The 18,564-nt window shown below is 44.6% G+C and overlaps 1 protein-coding gene across 1 annotated transcript; it reads left to right on the forward strand.

Moving 5' to 3' along the window:
* Positions 1-16,612: 16,612 nt before the first annotated feature.
* Positions 16,613-18,147, forward strand: LOC110896018 (E3 ubiquitin-protein ligase ATL4). Its single transcript, XM_022143427.2, has one exon. The coding sequence runs from the start codon at positions 16,813-16,815 to the stop codon at positions 17,854-17,856; it is 1,044 nt and encodes a 347-aa protein (XP_021999119.1). The 5' UTR covers positions 16,613-16,812; the 3' UTR covers positions 17,857-18,147.
* The last annotated feature ends 417 nt before the right edge of the window (positions 18,148-18,564 follow it).

An 18,564-nucleotide genomic window follows, 5' to 3' on the forward strand; every position in this document is an offset into this window, starting at 1 on the left:
ACCAAGCAGTGCTTTTGTGTCTCAGAATATGCCAACTAGAAAAATTGCCTAAGGTTTGGTTGCTTCCTATGTCGTGTCACATGTTAATGGCCTTGCAACCCATTAACAATTTGATACATACAGGAAAACTTGATTTATACATGAATACTTGATTTTCACAAGATACATACTATGTTTTTCATACAAGTATACAAACTTTAAATACAAGAACTGCATGAATTCACACCAACATTATGTTGACGTTTTTCCAAAACTCACATGTATTTCAGGTAACTAAAGGTGGATGTGCGCGCGGTCTACTCATGCTTGTGGATGTCGTCTGTGTTTATGTTTAAATAAAGTTGTAAACTTTTAAGACAATGTTTCATGCTATCTCGCGATGTAAACGCTAAACTTATGTTTTCAAATTATGAAATGTTTGGTATTTGAAGTTATTTTTATGAGCATATAGTAGGTTTACCTTTCGTATCCAATGAGAACCTTTCATGATCACACCTCGTGCTTCCGCCGCAGAAAGGGGTGTGACATTTTCGGTGCCGGTTCGGCACCGGTATTCATCGATTTTTACCCTCAAATACTGGTGCCGTACCAGTACCGACCGGTACCAAGCCGTATCGTACAAGGTATATTCGATACCGGTACCCACTTTTGTTATATTAATACATAGACCCATATACACATATATAAGCTAGAGTCGGTTATTCCTGCAAAGTGTGCAATTTTATAACAAACTAGTAATAAGACCAGCGCGCGTTGCGGCGCGGGTACTTCACAAATATTGAACTGATTAGTCCAAGTGTTATGTGATGTGTTAACCATATGAAAACGCACGTTTTGACGTATCTGATTGAAGTCAATGTATCCTATAGTTGCATTGCGATTGGATTAAAGCGTAACATAAATCGAATTTATATCGTACAATCATAACGTATTATACGCGACCCGACTAACTCGAATTTATATCGCCAAGCCAAAAACGCTCGAGGGGTCAAAGTGGCATTTACAAAGTTCATAAAAAGTTAAGTGGTTAAAAATTACATTTCCTAAACTTAAGGGCTAGAAAAGGGTAAAGATAAAATTTGATAAAGTTTTGGGGTAAGAAGGAAACTATAACAAAGTTGGAGCTGAAAAGGAAACTACCACAAAATTGGGGTGTCAAAAGCAAACTATTTGTAAAATGGAGTAATAGTTTAGGGACTAAATTTGCCATTTTATGAAACATTGAAGGTACCAAAGTTAAGGAGCTAAAATTGCAACATCGTGAAAGTATGGGGGATGGGGAGGCAAAGCCGGTGTGGTTTCCACCGACTTTGTCTTTTGACGGGTGGAAACATATAGAAAGACAAAACACGATTCGTAAAATGCAGTGCGTAAAAGACAATTACAAAAAAGTGTAAAACACAAAGGTAGACACAAAGTGTAAAACACAATGCCTAAGAAATTTCGTAAAACACAATGCATTGGCATTTGCAAAAGTAGGAGTTGTAGTCTAGGGGTTACAATTGCAATTTTTTTTAAAGTTGGGCAGATGTAAAAATGGAGTAATAGTACAAGGGGTAAAAAAGCAAAGTCTAAAAAAAAACAAAGTGTAAAAGTATACGGGTGGTTGCGAAAATGTGTAAAAGATGAGGGGCTGTTGGTGGAAATGTAAAAGAAGAGGGTTGGTGTGTAACTATGTAAGAGCTAAGAGGGTTGGTGTTGGCAAAATTTGAAAGATGAGGTTGTGGTTTTGAAAATTCAAAGTAGAAGATTTAAAGACTAAATTTGTCATTTTATGAAACTTTAAAAATTACAAAGTTAAGGGGATAAAATTGCAATATGATAAAAATAGGGGGCAAGGAGGCAAGCTGGTGGAAAAACCCATCGACTTTCTCCTTTAAGATTGTATAGAATGTGTTGCATAGTAAAATTCTACAGTTTTTTTCTTGAAAAGGTAAAAATATCTGCAGCAAAATCACAATCTTGACATACCATTGGCTTGGATTAATGTACTAGTTGTCGATGAATTTAGAAACACCATTTAATTCTTTTTCATGAAACATTATATGCGCCTAGTTTAACATGTTTTATAATTTAAATTAAAGATAAAGATAATGTTTTTAAGAAGGTTTTGTATTCTCACAATAATTATATAACGCGATCTAATTATAAAAAGCTTTATAACTTATCAATACATTTTATAAAAGACCAATATTAAAAAAAGCATTATAACTTATCAATACATTTTATAAAATACCAATATTAAAAAAAAGCATTATAACTTATAAATACACTAGGTTAGAAGCCCGTGTATTACACGGGTTTAAGTTAATAAAATATTAAATTATTAAATAAGAAAATAAAAAGTAGAAACATTGGAAAAAGAAATAGTAAATAAATGAAATATTCATAAAGTAAATATTAATAAAGAAAAGTAATAAATAGCTAAGAAAAATAAGCGGAAATAATTTCATTTAGTTACTATCAACATTTCGTATTTTAAAATCTTTACCTAACTATTCGACCTTTAAACATATATGTTAAACTAATCAATATTTTTTTGTTATATTAGGTCTCTTAAACCTTTCCACAAAATCAACCCTTACCTCAAACATATTTTTATTTATAACTAATACTAATATTTTTTGTTTAAACCTTACCAAATCTAAATTTTACGAAAGCGTTGTTATATTAGATTTATAATAATGACCATTATTTCAGATATAAACTAATTTTAAGCCTTTAATGACGGGAATTTATTTAAATTCAGACCAGGACTATTTAAACATGATTATCTGTTGTTATTTAAAAAAAAACGTAAATAAATAGTTTTCATTATTGAATCCATTGGATCCATATAATACAAAGACTATAACATAATATTTAACAAAATGAAAAACAAAAATTAAAAATCTAACTATATATACAATTTCATAAAATAAACTATAAATAAAAAGCCTAAATTTAATTATGCCCTGATAGTCATAATGTCCTGTGCGATAGTATCAATTAATAATAATATCAATTTTTTAACGGAAAGAATAATATTGAATGATATGTAAAGAAATAATTTGTAGTCACCTTAATGATTTTTCTACTTAAAGTTTTATCGGTAGACAACATATAATTTATGTTATTTAAATACCAAGGAATATGACATATTTTTAGGAATAGAATAACAATAAGATGATTATGATTTAGGTGAGAAACACAAATTAAGAGTGATTGAGAGATTGACATGTGTCCACAATCGCGTTTCTTTTATTATATGTATAGATTTTATAAAATAGTATTTGAACGACCAATAAGTTAAAAAAACCTGACTTAAATTTGATTGATATGAACAAGATCTTATCCGATATTGTGTCTTAATCTTACGAAGACGAAAGCCATTCAAAGCGCAAAAACTTATCGAAAAATACAAAAAGTTATAAAGATGGTAAACATATAGACTTGGAAATATTTTGATAAGTACAAAATTCATAATGAATTTTTATCCAGTAATTGTGTCTTAATCTTACGAAGACGAAAACAATTCAAAGTAAGCGCATAAACTTATAAAAGGATACTGAAAGTAACAGAGATGGTAAACCTACAGACTTAGAGATTTATTGATAAAGTACAAAATTCTTAATTAATTTTGTTATTAGGTAACTGATGAAACAATGGTTAACCGGGCAGGGTTAACACACTGGTCTCGTCAAGAAGGGTTAATCCCTTCCTCTCGGAGATCGCTGGCTGGGTCACCGGTGGATGATCTCCTGCACAAGGAAACAAGCCGTGACTCGTAACAAGGAGGATGGGTGGGGGGTGCTCCTTGTTACCACTCTCCGGCGTGAGAATCAGTAGTTTGCTTGAGAAGCAAAGCAAGATAATAGTAGTAGTTAGAGGGTTGTGAAGAGATACCTCAAACCTGGTTTGGGGTCGGTATTTATAGCCGAGGAGTGAAGGAGGAGATTGATGGATGGGCTGACGACGAGCTGCACCGTTGCAGGTGTGTCAGTCTCGCCGGCCGTGGGGGTTACGCCACGTCAGCCCATTGCTTTAATAGCTCTGACAGGGGACTGTCGTCGGTGCCACTTGCCTCGTGGTGTCAGCCACTTGCCTGGCGTGTCAGTCCACTTGTTGGATATGCAGGGTGCGGTGCGAGCCGCATCGCTGCATGCGGTAACGTCTGAAGTTACCGCGTCTCCTACTTGTGATCAAGAAATACGCGAGATGCGGTGTTGGCCGCATCATCGTATGTGGAGACTATTTGCTCGCTTCCCTTGTCGTGACGAAAATGGCCATATGATGCGGTGCCAGCCGCATCGATATGCTCATCTTCTTTCGTACTTGGGTCAAGCTATTCATCTTCGAACCGAATGGGTTCGAAGGATGTGACCGCATGGGTGCGGTTTGCTTACTGGTAGGGGTTTGTTTGATGCGGGTAATGGTCGTTTTGGGACCATACCCCTTCAAGTCCCCCCAGTCTAGTGTTGCTCCCTTGTGCAAGTTGCACGTGGGAGGAGTACTGGACTTATGGTGTAGGAAGGTAGTGTGGCAGTCTGGAGAAAATTCTAGGCCAGATCAAACTGGTGATCTGGTAAAAACTCCGGCTATGCCTCTTCCGTACCGGTGAAGGGATTTCGCTTGATGCGAAATTCTCAGCCGTTGCATGTCATCAGGTGGGTTGCCACCTGTTGTTGTGTTGAAGGCCTGTTAGGGACCTTCATAGTAATGCTGCACAAACTTCGAACCAACCTCTTGGATGGTGGTTCGAAGGTTTGCACATGTTTCGAACCTCTTGGAGGTGGTTTCTTCTTCGAACCATTTGCCAGAATGGTGCACGAAGAAGAAAAGAAAAGCTTTTAAACCAACCTTTGCGGTCGGGTTTGAAGGTTTTGGATGTTGTGTTAGAACTTTGCTCAAGTTCTATGTTCAGCATCCTATGACGAGATGACCATCCCTTTTTTGTGGGGTGTTCGTGTTCATCTTGATAGCTCTCAAGTAACCGCACGTTCTTTGCGGTTACTTCGTTGCGTCATTGTTGGCCCTGTTTGGTCGAACAATGTGGATCTAAACTATGGGTAAATAAACATGGTCATAGGCAAGGGGGTGCCCATCGTTGTTTATTCCATGCGATCCATTGGTAGGTAAACAAAGTCCTAAGCAGACTTGTTACCGCGGTCCGTTGGCAGGTAAACAAAGTCATAGGCAGACTTGTTACCGCTGTTCGGACACTTGCTGCTTGATAAGTACTTGTTTAGAGCACGTATCTGCGTTCTTTCTGGAGCCACTTTCCTTCACGCTCCAATACCGAGTTTATAACGAGGTAGCCTCGTTCGGTGATGTGGAGTGAGCTTTGCTCTTCCGTGCTCTTGGCATAGAGCCTACCGTTGGAGACTTCCGACAGTTTTATCAGATGACAGTGTCAATGGGGTTCTTTTCTTTCCGTCTACGAGACGGTACCCCAAAGCTGATGACTCCCCCTAAGGGGATGACGATGTGGAAGAAGAAGTTCTTCTACATCAAGTCTGCTGCCCTTGCTGTGGATATGACGTTTCGGAATGTGACCGAGACGATCATAGCAGAGACCATTGCGATGCCCAGTTTGAAATCAGTGCAATGGTTCCCGCAACTGCAGACTATTGAGTCTGTGAAGTTGACCAACACGCAACTACGGCTGTTGCGTATGATGTTGAGGAGGGGCAAGAACTCGAAACCCGTGGTGCGGGAAAAGAGCGGTGGTACGTACTTTTTGTTTCTTTACGTTCTTTATCCTTACGTGTGTTACTGACCTCTGTGTCTACTATCAGAAGATGCTCCCGCATGGAGGATGTTTGCTCCGGATTTCGAGGGTACGGTTGAGACCGTAGTTTGTGCGGATGGTGAACAGGATCACAACACTATCATCCGTAGTAACTTCCGGGTGCCTACTGCGGCTGCACTGGCAGTTGAGTTGCCAGTAGGCAAAGGTATGCTATCGAAACTTTGCTACTTGTGTTGATCATGTTGTGTTATTGACGTATTGATTCCATGCAGGTGATCTTGGGGCCTTGGGGGACCCTGAAGCGAAAGGTGTGCCAAAGAGGCAAACTGTGAAGGGTGTGCGCTTTCGCCAAAAGAAGATAAAGGAGGTCACTACTGTGCCTCATCTGGTGCCGCAGGCAGCAGGTATCTCTCATTCCTCTTTTCGTCGACACAAGGATTATGTGATAGTATCTGATACCCTTGAGGGTTTGAGTACAGCCGCGGAGTCACGTTCTGGTGTTGCGAAGAAGCAGGCAGAAGAGGCGGCTGCGGGAGGGACAGCTGCGGGTCCCCCTGTGATTGGTGAGAAGAGGAGGCCAGAGCAGAAAGCTGCTGGTGGTGTTGAAACCAAACGTCGGAGACTAGTAACCAAAAGGTCTGCTCCGGGGCAGAAAAAACCTGCGGTTGTCGTTGGTAAGTATAGGCTATCTAGTCTTCACTGTTGTGTAACTAGTTCTGATAGCTACTTGACTTTTTTGCAGAGCGTGAAGATGAAGATTTTTCTATCTTCGATGCTCCGGAGTCCCCTCCGCGTGCCATGGGTGCGGGTGGAACGGAGGTGCCGTCGACACCTCCCGTCAAGGTGGTACCTGAGTCAACCGTGCAGAAGGAGGGTACCGCAGAGAATGCTGCGGCCCAGATATTTGATACTGTCGACTCGTCCAACAACGTGATTTCTCCCAATGAGGGAGATGATTTGAGTTTGCGGTTCACTGCTACTGGGAAGCAACATTCTGATGCTGAACCGCAAAAGACTGGCGCTGAAGCGCGGCAGCATGATGCTGGGCCGCAGAAGTCTGCGGTTGATAAGGGTACCAGCTCGTCTGCCGGTGGTGCGGGGTATGACGGGCCTCCAATTCAGCCTGGGGAGTCTGAATTGGAGTATTACTACCGCACCTACTCCCAGGATCGCAGTACGCTGTACCATCGACCCCCCTGGACTGTATTGCAGGGGGATGATATTGCTAACGACCCTGCGGCCTGCAGGGAGATCTTGGGTGGTCTGGGGACCCCCTTTGAAGTTGATCGGGCTCGTGCCGCACCGCGGGAGCTGCGTATAAACCAGCTCTCGACCATGTTGGTAGGGTCTTCCATTGTGGCTAATGCCATTTTGGAAGATTATAAGGTGCTGGGCCGCCGCGAGGAGGAGGCTGCTCGTATGCGGGCGGAAGCCGAGAAGTTGGTCGAGGCTGCTCGTGCGGGTGCGGAGCAGCTTGAGAAGGATAAAGCTGCTTTTGAGAAGCAGAAACAGACCTCTGAGTGGGCTGCCACGGTGCAACTGAAACAGGTGCGTACCCTTGCTAAACTCCTTGCTGACGAGCGTAAGCGTTGGGAGGAAATTTCATCCAACGAGCGCAAGAAGTGGAATGAATCTTGGGCTAAGCAGAACAATCTTCTGTTTCATACTCGGCAGGAGCTAGCAAACGCCAAGTCGTCAAATGTTGCCTTGGGCAATGAAAAAGCTGCGGCTGAAGCCGTATCAGCTAAAGCGCTGCAGGCAAAGGATGAGGCCCTGAAGGCGCTTGAAGAGGCCAAAGCAGCCGGGGCTCGTGCCTCAAAGGCCCTTGAAGAGGCCGCGGAGAAAGAGAGCCGTTCTTCCAAGGCTCTGGAAGAGGTGAATGCTGAGCGCATTCGTTTGGACAAGGTTGTTTCCAGCCTTCAGGTATGTTTCGTTACCTCTGTTTTGATATTTCCTTTATTGTTTTGAAAATATTTATCGGGTGAACCGTTTGCTGTTCTTGTAACAGGCTGAGGTTCAGGCCCGGGCGGTTGCGGTTACGGACCTTACTGCCCGCGTGTCTGATGCGGAGAAGCGAGTCGACGCTGCCGCTGAGGCCAAGGATGTCTTGGTGTCCTCTTTTAACCAGCTGGAAGCTGACCGTGAGTGGCTGCGGACTCACGGCATTGCGCGTGTAAGTGTCCATTGCCTTTACATTTGCTTGGGTTATCACGCAAGACTTATGATCTTTTTACTGCAGATTGTCGAGGCTATAATGAATGCCCCTGAGACCTCATCTGGATTGGACCTGGTAAAGGAACGTGCGCGCGAGGCTGGCTTCAAGGCTGGTTTTAACCGCTGCATTGGGCACATCAATGTACTATCCGCAGGCGGTTATACCGATCAGGCATCCGGGTTCCGTGATGTGGATACCGAGGGTCGTCTGAAAGCGGCCGTAGCCTCCTTTTATGATACGCCCCTTGCCTGTGTAGGGGAGCTGGACGAGTGTTTGGAGGTTGCGGACTATGTCGACCGCTTGCGGATGCTTTATCCGGATGTGGAAGAGGAAGAACCCGCTGGTGGTGTCGGAGGAGACGCGGGGACCAGCGGCTCAAAATAGGGTTTAGGTTGGCTAGTGTGCCTCCTTTTTTGTATTCCTCTTGTATAGAATAGGAACTTTATGTAAATTCCGTAAGCATCATGTGGATACTTGAATTTTTTGAATATAAAGTTTCTTTGTTCAGTTTGTACAAGTGTTTTTAATTCTTGCATGTCTGAACGTGTGTATGCGTAATCTTTACCCATTTATGAACGGGGTCAAGTATACTCCATACTTTTGTTGTATGGGTATGTATCAATTCTGTTATTTACCGTGTGAGGGTTTTTAGAATTGCGTAAACTTTGTAAAAGCTTATATTACCGGAACTCTACCCATTTGTGAATGGGGTCGAGTGTACTCCATACCTTTGTCGTATGAGTCCGCGTCAATTCCATTGTTTGCCTTTTTGGGCTCAGGAATTTTGTTTAAGTGTTTAACAAAAACTTGTTTATCCGGCCGGATAAAGCATGCAAGTCTGTTTGCCTTTTGCTGGCCTATTACAATATTTGTGTGTGGTTACCACTTTGTATGGGTATCACGAATGAAGATTTTGCCAATCTGTTTTTGGGATACCGCAAAGTGGAACACGCATTTGTAATAGTAATAACAAACAATAATGTAGAAAATTGCTTATTTATTTATTTGCAAATGGCCTGCGGCCCAATAGGTTACATAGAGAGTGTAAGAACATAGCTTACATATAGCAGCGTCTAAGCTGTTGTGCGTTCCATGTTCTGGCGATAGGCTCGCCCTCTAGTGTTTGTAACCTGTATGCGCCCTTCCCTAAGACCTCGCTGATGAGGTAGGGTCCTTCCCACTTGGGGGCAAGTTTTCCTGGGCGCTCGGCGTTAGATGCCTCGTTGTCACGTAGGACGTAGTCCCCTGGATTGAAAGTACAAACGCGGACTCGCGCGTTGTAATACTTTTCCAGTTTGGATTTGTATTTGGCCTCGTTGATGGCGGCGTTCTCGCGCCTTTCTTCTAGGAGGTCCAAATCGATCCTACGTTCCCTGTTGTTGTCTAGCTTTTCGATAGCCAACATTCTAGGAGATGGGAGGCCCATTTCCGCGGGTATCACCGCTTCCGACCCGTAGACGAGGCTGAAAGGTGTTTCCCCGTTGCTTGTTTTTGGGCTAGTGCGGTGAGCCCATAAGATGCTTGGGAGTTCATCGACCCAGCCACGCCTGGCTGTTCCCAATCGTGCTTTGATTCCGTCGACTAAGCCTTTATTTATACTCTCGACTTGGCCGTTCCCTTGTGGGTGTGCGACTGACGAGAATATGTGTTTGATGTTCAGCTCTTCTAACCATTGTTGGAATTCGTCGGCAGCGAAGTTGGTGCCGTTGTCGGTAACAATGTACATTGGTAAACCGAAACGGCAGATGATGTGCTCCCAAATGAACTTTCTTGTTATCATAGCAGTGGTGGAAGCGAGTGGTTTCGCCTCTACCCATTTTGTGAAGTAATCAACCGCCACTATGATAAATTTAACTGCACCTGGTGCGTCCGGGAATGGTCCCACTACGTCGATTGCCCATTTTTGAAAAGGCCATGCAGTAGTGACGGGGACCAGATTGTTCTTTGGTCGCAACGTTTTTGGAGCATGGCGCTGGCAGTCCATGCATTTGCGTAATTCTTTGACGGCGTCCAGGTGCATGCCGGGCCAGTAATACCCGGCATTCATGATTTTTGCCACGACCATGCGTGGTCCGGCATGTATGCCGCATATGCCCTCATGTATCTCTCGGATAAGGTATGTGGCATCTTGTGGATTAACGCATCGGAGGAGCGGTCCGAGGTATGACTTTCGGTATAAGATACCGTCTCCCATTTGATAGTGGCACGCTTTGTATTGCAACTTACGTGCCTCTGTTTTGCTCTCGGGAGTCACACCTGACTGAAGGTATGCGATAATTGGTGTCATCCATGACGTTGTTCCGTATTGGATGACGCTGACCTGGCGGAGAGGAACCGAAGGATTTTGCAAAATCTCGATACGTATCTCCTTTGCCAGGTGCTGGAAGCTGGTGGATGCAAGCTTTGATAGTGCATCCGCGGATTTGTTTTCGCTTCGATTAATGTGTCGAATATTGAATGAAGCGAATTTGGATTTTAGCTGCAGGGCTTGCTCGAGGTAGAGGATCATGATATCCCCTTTGGCGGCATAGTCGCCGCGTACCTGGCCCGCAACTAACAAAGAATCGACGTGCGCTTCCAGATGTTGCACGCCGATTTTGACTGCTAAACGTAGCCCGGCTAATAGTGCTTCATATTCTGCCTCGTTGTTCGTGCTTTTAAAATCGAGGCGGATGGCATATGTAAGCTCTTGGCCGTCAGGGCTGACGAGTCGCAGACCTGCGCCCGCGCCTTCCTCGTTGGATGCACCATCGGTAAATAGTGCCCATACTTCTGAGGAGGGTGGTGGGGGCGCAGGATTTTGGGATTCTTCGCATTCTTGGATGCGATCTGCTGGTACTTCAGCGGCGAAATCAGCCAAGATTTGGCCTTTGATGGCAGGGCGCGGTTTGTAATGTATCGTATGTGCGCCCAGTTCAATTGCCCATTTTGCTAATCTCCCAGAGATGTCGGGTTTGGATAGGATCGGGCCGATCCTGTAATTGGTTAGCACTGTGATGATGTGGTTTACGAAGTAACGTCGTAACCGTCTTGAAGCATGTACCAGTGCTAGTACCAATTTTTCCATTATTGAGTATCTCGTCTCCGGGTCGTTGAGCATTTTGCTGATATAATAGATGGGTGTTTGAACCCCCGCTCGTTCCACTATTAATACCGCGCCCACTGCGTTGTCTGCAGCGGATAGGTATAAGATGAGTGGCTCATCTTTGCATGGTGCGGTTAGTGTTGGGAGTTGTATCAAACACTCCTTCATTTCCCGGAAGGCCTTTTCAGCCTCTGTGGTCCACTGGAATTGTTCTTTCTTTGAACAGCTTCGCAGGGTTTTGATGAAAGGGTATGACTTGGCTGCGTGGTTAGCCAAAAACCTGTTGAGTGCCGCCAGCCTTCCGGCCAGGCGTTGCATATCTTTCATCGATGCAGGCGATGGCATGCGCTCGATCGCCTGCACTTTTTCCGGGTTTACCTTGAATCCATCTTTGGTGACGATGAACCCAAGGAATTTGCCTTCTTCCATTCCAAACGAGCATTTCCCTGGATTGAGCTTCATGTTGACGCTTCGCAGAGTTTGGAATGTTCTCTCTATATCGGTGAGCATGGTATCTTCCTCCATGCTCATGACGACCAGGTCGTCCATATAGATTTCGACACTTTTGCTTATTTGACCGCGGAAAGTGTCGTTCATCAGTTTTTGGTAGGTTGAGCCCGCGTTGCGCAACCTAAACGGCATTTTTGTATAGCAGTAATTTCCGGTTGGGGTCCGGAATGCCGTTTTGTCTTCATCCTCAAGTGCCATTTGTACCTGGTGGTACCCTTTGTAGCAATCGAGGAAACACTTCCACCGAAATGGCGCGAGGTTATCGACCTTTTCGTCGATTTCTGGAAGCGCGTAACAATCCTTGGGGCAGGCCTTGTTAAGGTCCTTGTAATCGACGCACATGCGCCAGCCCCCGGATGGTTTTTCTACCATGACAGGGTTGGATAACCAAGTCTGGTACTTGACTTCCCGCAGTATACCTGCGGAGAGCAGTTCTTCGATCTGCTCTTGCATCGCCTGATTTTTAGCTGACCCAAGGTGGCGTTGGCCTTGGATCACTGGCTTGATACCTGGTTTGGTATTCAAATAGTGCTGCGCTATTTCGCGTGGGACCCCTGTCATGTCTGCGGGAGTCCACGCGAAGATGTCTTGGTTCCTGAAGAGGAGCTCCTTCAGGTGCGCTCTGGTGGTCGAGGATAAGGCGTGACCCAATGTGACCTTCTGTTCCGGATGCTTTGGGTTGAGAACCCATTTTTCCGGTTGGCCGACGGGGGTGGGCCTTGCGACCTTTGTCGGACGTGCTTCGTCCGTCATCATGACGTCCTTGCGGGCGTAGATGATTGCAACCCCCGATGCGGTTGGGAAACCAACCGCGGAGTGGGGGACGGATGTGATCATATTGAAATCTCCTTGGGATTCTCTCCCAAGGAGGACGTCATAATTGGAGGTGTGGGGTAAAACCATGAAGTTTACCTCCTCCGTCCGCGTGTGTTTACCATTGGTAAGACGCACGGGAAATGTAATTTGACCTAGGGGAAAGACTGTTTCCCCTGCGAATCCGGCCAGCGGGTAATCTACGGCCTGCAACCGATCTTTGTCCTCTTGGTCAAATTGATTGAAGCATTGCTCGTAGATTATATCGGATGTACTGCCCGGGTCAATGAACAAACGCTCGGTGCAGTAATGGGCCAGCTGGCCTGAAATGACGACGGCGCGTCTATCACGCGGTCCGCCTCGGACTTTTGGGAAGACGACTTGCTCGTCTTTCCAATCATTGTCCGGTCTTCGTGCCGCTTTGCGCGGCCTACCTTTGCCTCCGTAGATCATGTGGGTGGAAGCCACGTACATGGCTTTCTTCCCGGAGGAGGTACCTTCGTTGTGAGGGGTGATATGCTTGGTGGGCTTTTGTCCACCTGGTAAGAGGTGTTGTAGTTTCCCCTCTTTCAACGCCCGCTCAATCTCCAGCCGGAGACTGATGCAGTTGTTGGTGGTGTGGCCCGAGTCCTTATGGTACTCACAGTATAGTGTGAGGTCCTGACTTTTCTTGGACTTCATTGGTTGGGCCGGTCGCAAGAATTGTGGATCTGCGAGGAGGACCTCTCTTGGCGACTGGTTGATCTCGGTCCATTTGCGGTCCCGAGATTCTTTTCTTGGTGCCCGAGTGTCTCGGGCAGGGTTGTAGCATTGTGGGTCAAACGTGTTGGGTTGCGGGAAATACGGTTTAGTAATATCCCGATTTCCTGCATCCCGGTTTCGCTTGTTGTTACGTTTGGACCCTTGGTGGGATGTTTCGGCTTGGGGTTTTGCCTTTTTGACGTGCGGTTCGAGCGACCGCTGTGTCTGGGCATATGTCTTGACTGCGGTCATGACATCCTCCCATTTTTTAGGCAAACCCTCCTTGCCAGAGATGGTCATGATCATCTCTCTGTCTTTGACGGCCCGAATAAAATGGTTTCGCGCCATTTGGTCCGCCACGTCGCCTATCTCTAGGCATTCTTTATTGTAACGGATGACGAATGCCTCGAGGGATTCGTCATCCCTTCGCCAGATGTTCATGACGTCCAACGAATCGCGTTCGTGGCGTCGCTGTTGGCTGAAATGGGCGAGGAACTTGGCGCGCAAGTCCTCGAAAGAATCCAGTGATCCCACTGGCAAAGAATCAAACCATGCCCTGGCCAGACCGATAAGGGTCTGGGGGAAAAAATTGCACCAGGTGGGTTCGTCCCACCTGCCATTGACGCCTGCGCCTGTGAAGATGTTCATGTGGTCGTCCGGGTCGGTCGAGCCACTGTATTTCCCAATGTTGACTGGGAATTTTGTCGTTGTGATATCGGCGTTGGCGATGTGCGGGACGAATTTTGAATTTTCGGCCGCGGCCCTTGGCCTGTATGGTTCGTGCACAGGGCGCTTTGCTGCCCTGAGGTATGTAGTGCGGGGGTGACTGGGAGGAACATAGTTGCGTCCCCCCGGTCTGCTGTTGGTGTCGTGAGACTCCCCGCGGTAGGTTTGATCGTCAGGGTCGGTATGGCCGTACCCTTCCGTGTAAGGTTGTGGGCCCAGTCGGCTCTGGATGCCTGGGCCGCGCCTGGAGGCTGACCGCCTCCTATCTTCGCCATAGGGGCCCAGGCGGGTATGCACTGGCCCTCTGGAGCGGGACTCATATGAGGAAGTATCCTCGTTGAGTGTATTGACCGAACAGTAAGATGAGCCACGGTCGTCATGTCGGCTTCTGGAAGCCGGACGTGAGTGTAACCTGCCATCGTATTGGAGTATACGGTTGGCCGGTGTGTGTTGTATTGGAGTAGGCCCAGCCTGTACGTTTGCTTCCGTACAAGCGCGGTTGTAAGCCGCTATCAGCAGGTCAGTCTGCTGTTGGTACCAGGAGTGTAAGTCCACGCCTGGTGGGAGCACAGTTGGGGCTTGTGATAAGTCGTGTCCGAACGCAAAGGATGGGATCCTTTGGGTGGACGTGCCAATGTGTCCGGGTTGGGGGGTCGAAGGGTGGACCCCTGTTGGGATCGGGGGATTTTGGTTATCCGCATTGGTGTTTTGGTTATCAGTCATGATCTTGAGAGGGAGAGGGATGGATTAAAAAGTGCTAAGAGTAGCGGTGGGCGCCAATGATGAAACAATGGTTAACCGGGCAGGGTTAACACACTGGTCTCGTCAAGAAGGGTTAATCCCTTCCTCTCGGAGATCGCTGGCTGGGTCACCGGTGGATGATCTCCTGCACAAGGAAACAAGCCATGACTCGTAACAAGGAGGATGGGTGGGGGGTGCTCCTTGTTACCACTCTCCGGCGTGAGAATCAGTAGTTTGCTTGAGAAGCAAAGCAAGATAATAGTAGTAGTTAGAGGGTTGTGAAGAGATACCTCAAACCTGGTTTGGGGTCGGTATTTATAGCCGAGGAGTGAAGGAGGAGATTGATGGATGGGCTGACGACGAGCTGCACCGTTGCAGGTGTGTCAGTCTCGCCGGCCGTGGGGGTTACGCCACGTCAGCCCATTGCTTTAATAGCTCTGACAGGGGACTGTCGTCGGCGCCACTTGCCTCGTGGTGTCAGCCACTTGCCTGGCGTGTCAGTCCACTTGTTGGATATGCAGGGTGCGGTGCGAGCCGCATCGCTGCATGCGGTAACGTCTGAAGTTACCGCGTCTCCTACTTGTGATCAAGAAATACGCGAGATGCGGTGTTGGCCGCATCATCGTATGTGGAGACTATTTGCTCGCTTCCCTTGTCGTGACGAAAATGGCCATATGATGCGGTGCCAGCCGCATCGATATGCTCATCTTCTTTCGTACTTGGGTCAAGCTATTCATCTTCGAACCGAATGGGTTCGAAGGATGTGACCGCATGGGTGCGGTTTGCTTACTGGTAGGGGTTTGTTTGATGCGGGTAATGGTCGTTTTGGGACCATACCCCTTCAGTAACCAAATTTACGACCACAAAAATGAAAGTTGAACAATATTTTCTTGGTTTTTCCTAATTAAATGCCCTTCACCTCACCACGTGCCACCAAGCTGGGTTAAGCCAAGTCAAGAAAACAACGGCTTACATTTTTACAACTAAAATATATATAATATAGTGTATATAATAAATTACATTTGTATTAGACATATTGTATTTTACACTTTCTTATATTATATATATGTGTATATATATATATACATATGTGTATGTGTGAGAGAGATTATAAGAAAGAATAGATGTACAAAACGATTTTGATTGAGAAAGATCCATGTTGTGGTAAATGTATGTTACGAGTCTATTAAGCATTTAAGCATACAGTTATCCATTATATTCATACAGTTCTTTCACATGTAATGGCGAATATAACTTTTTTTAAAAGGATACATTACGGATTGATTGGCATGGTACTTTTCACCAATATTTTAAACAAACTAATTAATTATTTTAGGGAAGCTAGCTTCATTAAATATATTAGCTTGTATTAAAAGAGCTAACAAACTAATTAAATAAATAAATGACATGAAAAAATAAATGACAGAAAAATATAACTACCCTTCACAAAAAAGGAAAGTTGAATATAATTTCCGTCGCTCTCACATGTCTAGCACCACCAACTTAGAGACATTGTTGTAATTTTACACAAACTATTATAAGTGAGTTACAGTGTTACACCCACGAGTGTATGAGGGTTGGATGCACTGTTTGTCCACACTACATCCTAGTTAAACATAACAATGTTATACTTGATCAAAACGGAATAAACTTCTCAAATTTATGGATTAATTTTCCAAAAACTATAAATTATATTAAATTTTTTTTAAAAGTGTTAAAACAAAAAATTTCAAGAGTTGCGTATTTATTCCTTCTTTTTTCCCAACACTCATTTTGTCATCCACTCAAAATCAACCACCGTGAAAAGTTTGATAATGGTTCGAAGTCTTTTATATGATCTCTATGAAAGTTTTTACTCAATATAGACTAATAACCTGAAAACGATTCGAGACTAGCTCGAGTTTGTTAAATTACTTAAACCCGAACTTCAACCGATAAAGCTAGAAACGAGTCGAGTATGACATCTAGCTTTAAGTTAAAACAAATCAAAGTAGATACTCTCATACCGATTGTAAGAAAATGATGATTGATCAAAAAGTCAATGAATATACAAAGATGGATCAAAAAGTCAATGAATATACAAAGTTTTCCAAACAACAAACAAAATTACAAACACGTGGATATCACGTGCAAGTCAAAAGCTGGACCAACACCACCAAAACCATAACACGCATTAATTTCCACATCATCTTCATCACATACACCGCCATATATTCACCACCATAACCATAACCACCTCCTCCGCCACCAATGGCTACCGTACCTCCTCCACCACCACCGCAATTCTTCTTCGTATCCACTCCAACCACCACAAACACCGCCATTCCTCAACCTTACAACAATGGCCTTCCTGCATCAAACCCTCACCATTCATCTTCTTCATCTCCAACAACTGCAGCTATCATCGTCATGATTATTATCTCCTCAACTATAATAATTACCGCCACAATCTACCTCCTCATCCGCTTCTTCCGTACGACGGTTATTACCTCCTCCTCCGGCGTCGTTTTAAGCAACACGAACGATAACGATAACGATAACGAGCACGTGCATCATCACGTGATATCTGTAACTAACAGCGGAAACGAATTCGAATCCTTATCGCTACCGTTATTCACATTTTCGTCACTCACTGGAAAAATCAACGGCGGAGATTGCGCAGTCTGTTTATCGAAATTTGACGGTGAAGATCAGCTTCGTTTGCTTCCGTTATGCTGTCACGCGTTTCACGCACAATGTATTGACTCGTGGCTTAAATCTAACCTAACGTGTCCTCTCTGCCGCTCGACTGTAAACCCTAGCGAAGCCGATATTCTGAACAAAATCGCCGCCGACACCGGCGGCGGACGCGGCGGAACCGGAACCAGGAGTAGTAGTTTTCGAATCGAGATCGGAACAGTTAGTCAGCGGCGAGATCCAGCTGAATCTGACCGGAGATCGTATTCAGTAGGTTCGTTTGAGTATATTATCGACGACGGTTACGAAATTCCAGTCGAATCGACGCATCGGAACGCTGCTTCAGATTCTACGTCGGTTGATAAGGATTTAACTTCTCCGGTGGCGGAGACTGCCGTGAACAGCGGCGGTGAGAGTGGACGGAGGAATTGGTTGCGTGAGTACGTGGATCGTTTATCGGTTTCTCTTTCTTCACGTTCGCTATCGTTTCGAAGTTCTGGAAGGTTCTTCACCGGAAGTAGTCGCCGGAGTGAGACGGTTGTTGATGATTATGAAGCAACTCATGGTAGAATTGGGGAAGAGATCAGTGAGTATTTTCGGTGGCTTACAGGGGTATAAGTGTAAATTGGTGGTAATATTTTTTACAGTCATTTATGGAGATGGTATGTTTTGGAATATCCACTTTCGGAAGTCGTTTTGCGTGAGTGGATTTTGCAAAATAAAATCTATATTTTGTTTTTAGTAAGAAGAATGTTTTATGTTTTTTTTATGTATATAGTATACAAGTTTTAGTGCATGAGGTGCATGCTAGTATAGCACGAGGTTATTGAGTAATGAGTTTTGTCATTCGTTATGTGGAATTTGGAAGATATTGTATTTGTTTGGATTGTTTTAAGGTTGGTGTAAGTAGTCCTGCTTTTCATATATGATAGGTTATATTGTTTTGTGTGTGTGAGCTAGGGTTGTGCATGGATTGTTTTGCGTCGGTTTTGGCCTAAAATTATAACCATAACTGCGATGTCGGTTAATAGATAACTATAACAATAATCATAACCGATCGGCTATGGCGGTTATGGTTAATCGGTTTTGATGGTTATAGAAGGTCGGTTATGGGTGGTTAACTGTGTATTTAGTCTAGCTAAAAATAGCTTAATTTTTTTAACATGAAATAATTTGATATTGCATCTTTGTATATATTAGTATATTACATAATATAAAAAATACGTATAACCTATAATATTAATACTAATTATTATCGAATATTCAAATAAAGTTATATAATATAATCAAAACATTCAACCAACACCACAAAACGTTATGAAAAAA

Source organism: Helianthus annuus, chromosome 17 (assembly GCF_002127325.2).
Source record: "Helianthus annuus cultivar XRQ/B chromosome 17, HanXRQr2.0-SUNRISE, whole genome shotgun sequence".
Classification (NCBI taxonomy): Eukaryota; Viridiplantae; Streptophyta; class Magnoliopsida; order Asterales; family Asteraceae; genus Helianthus; species Helianthus annuus.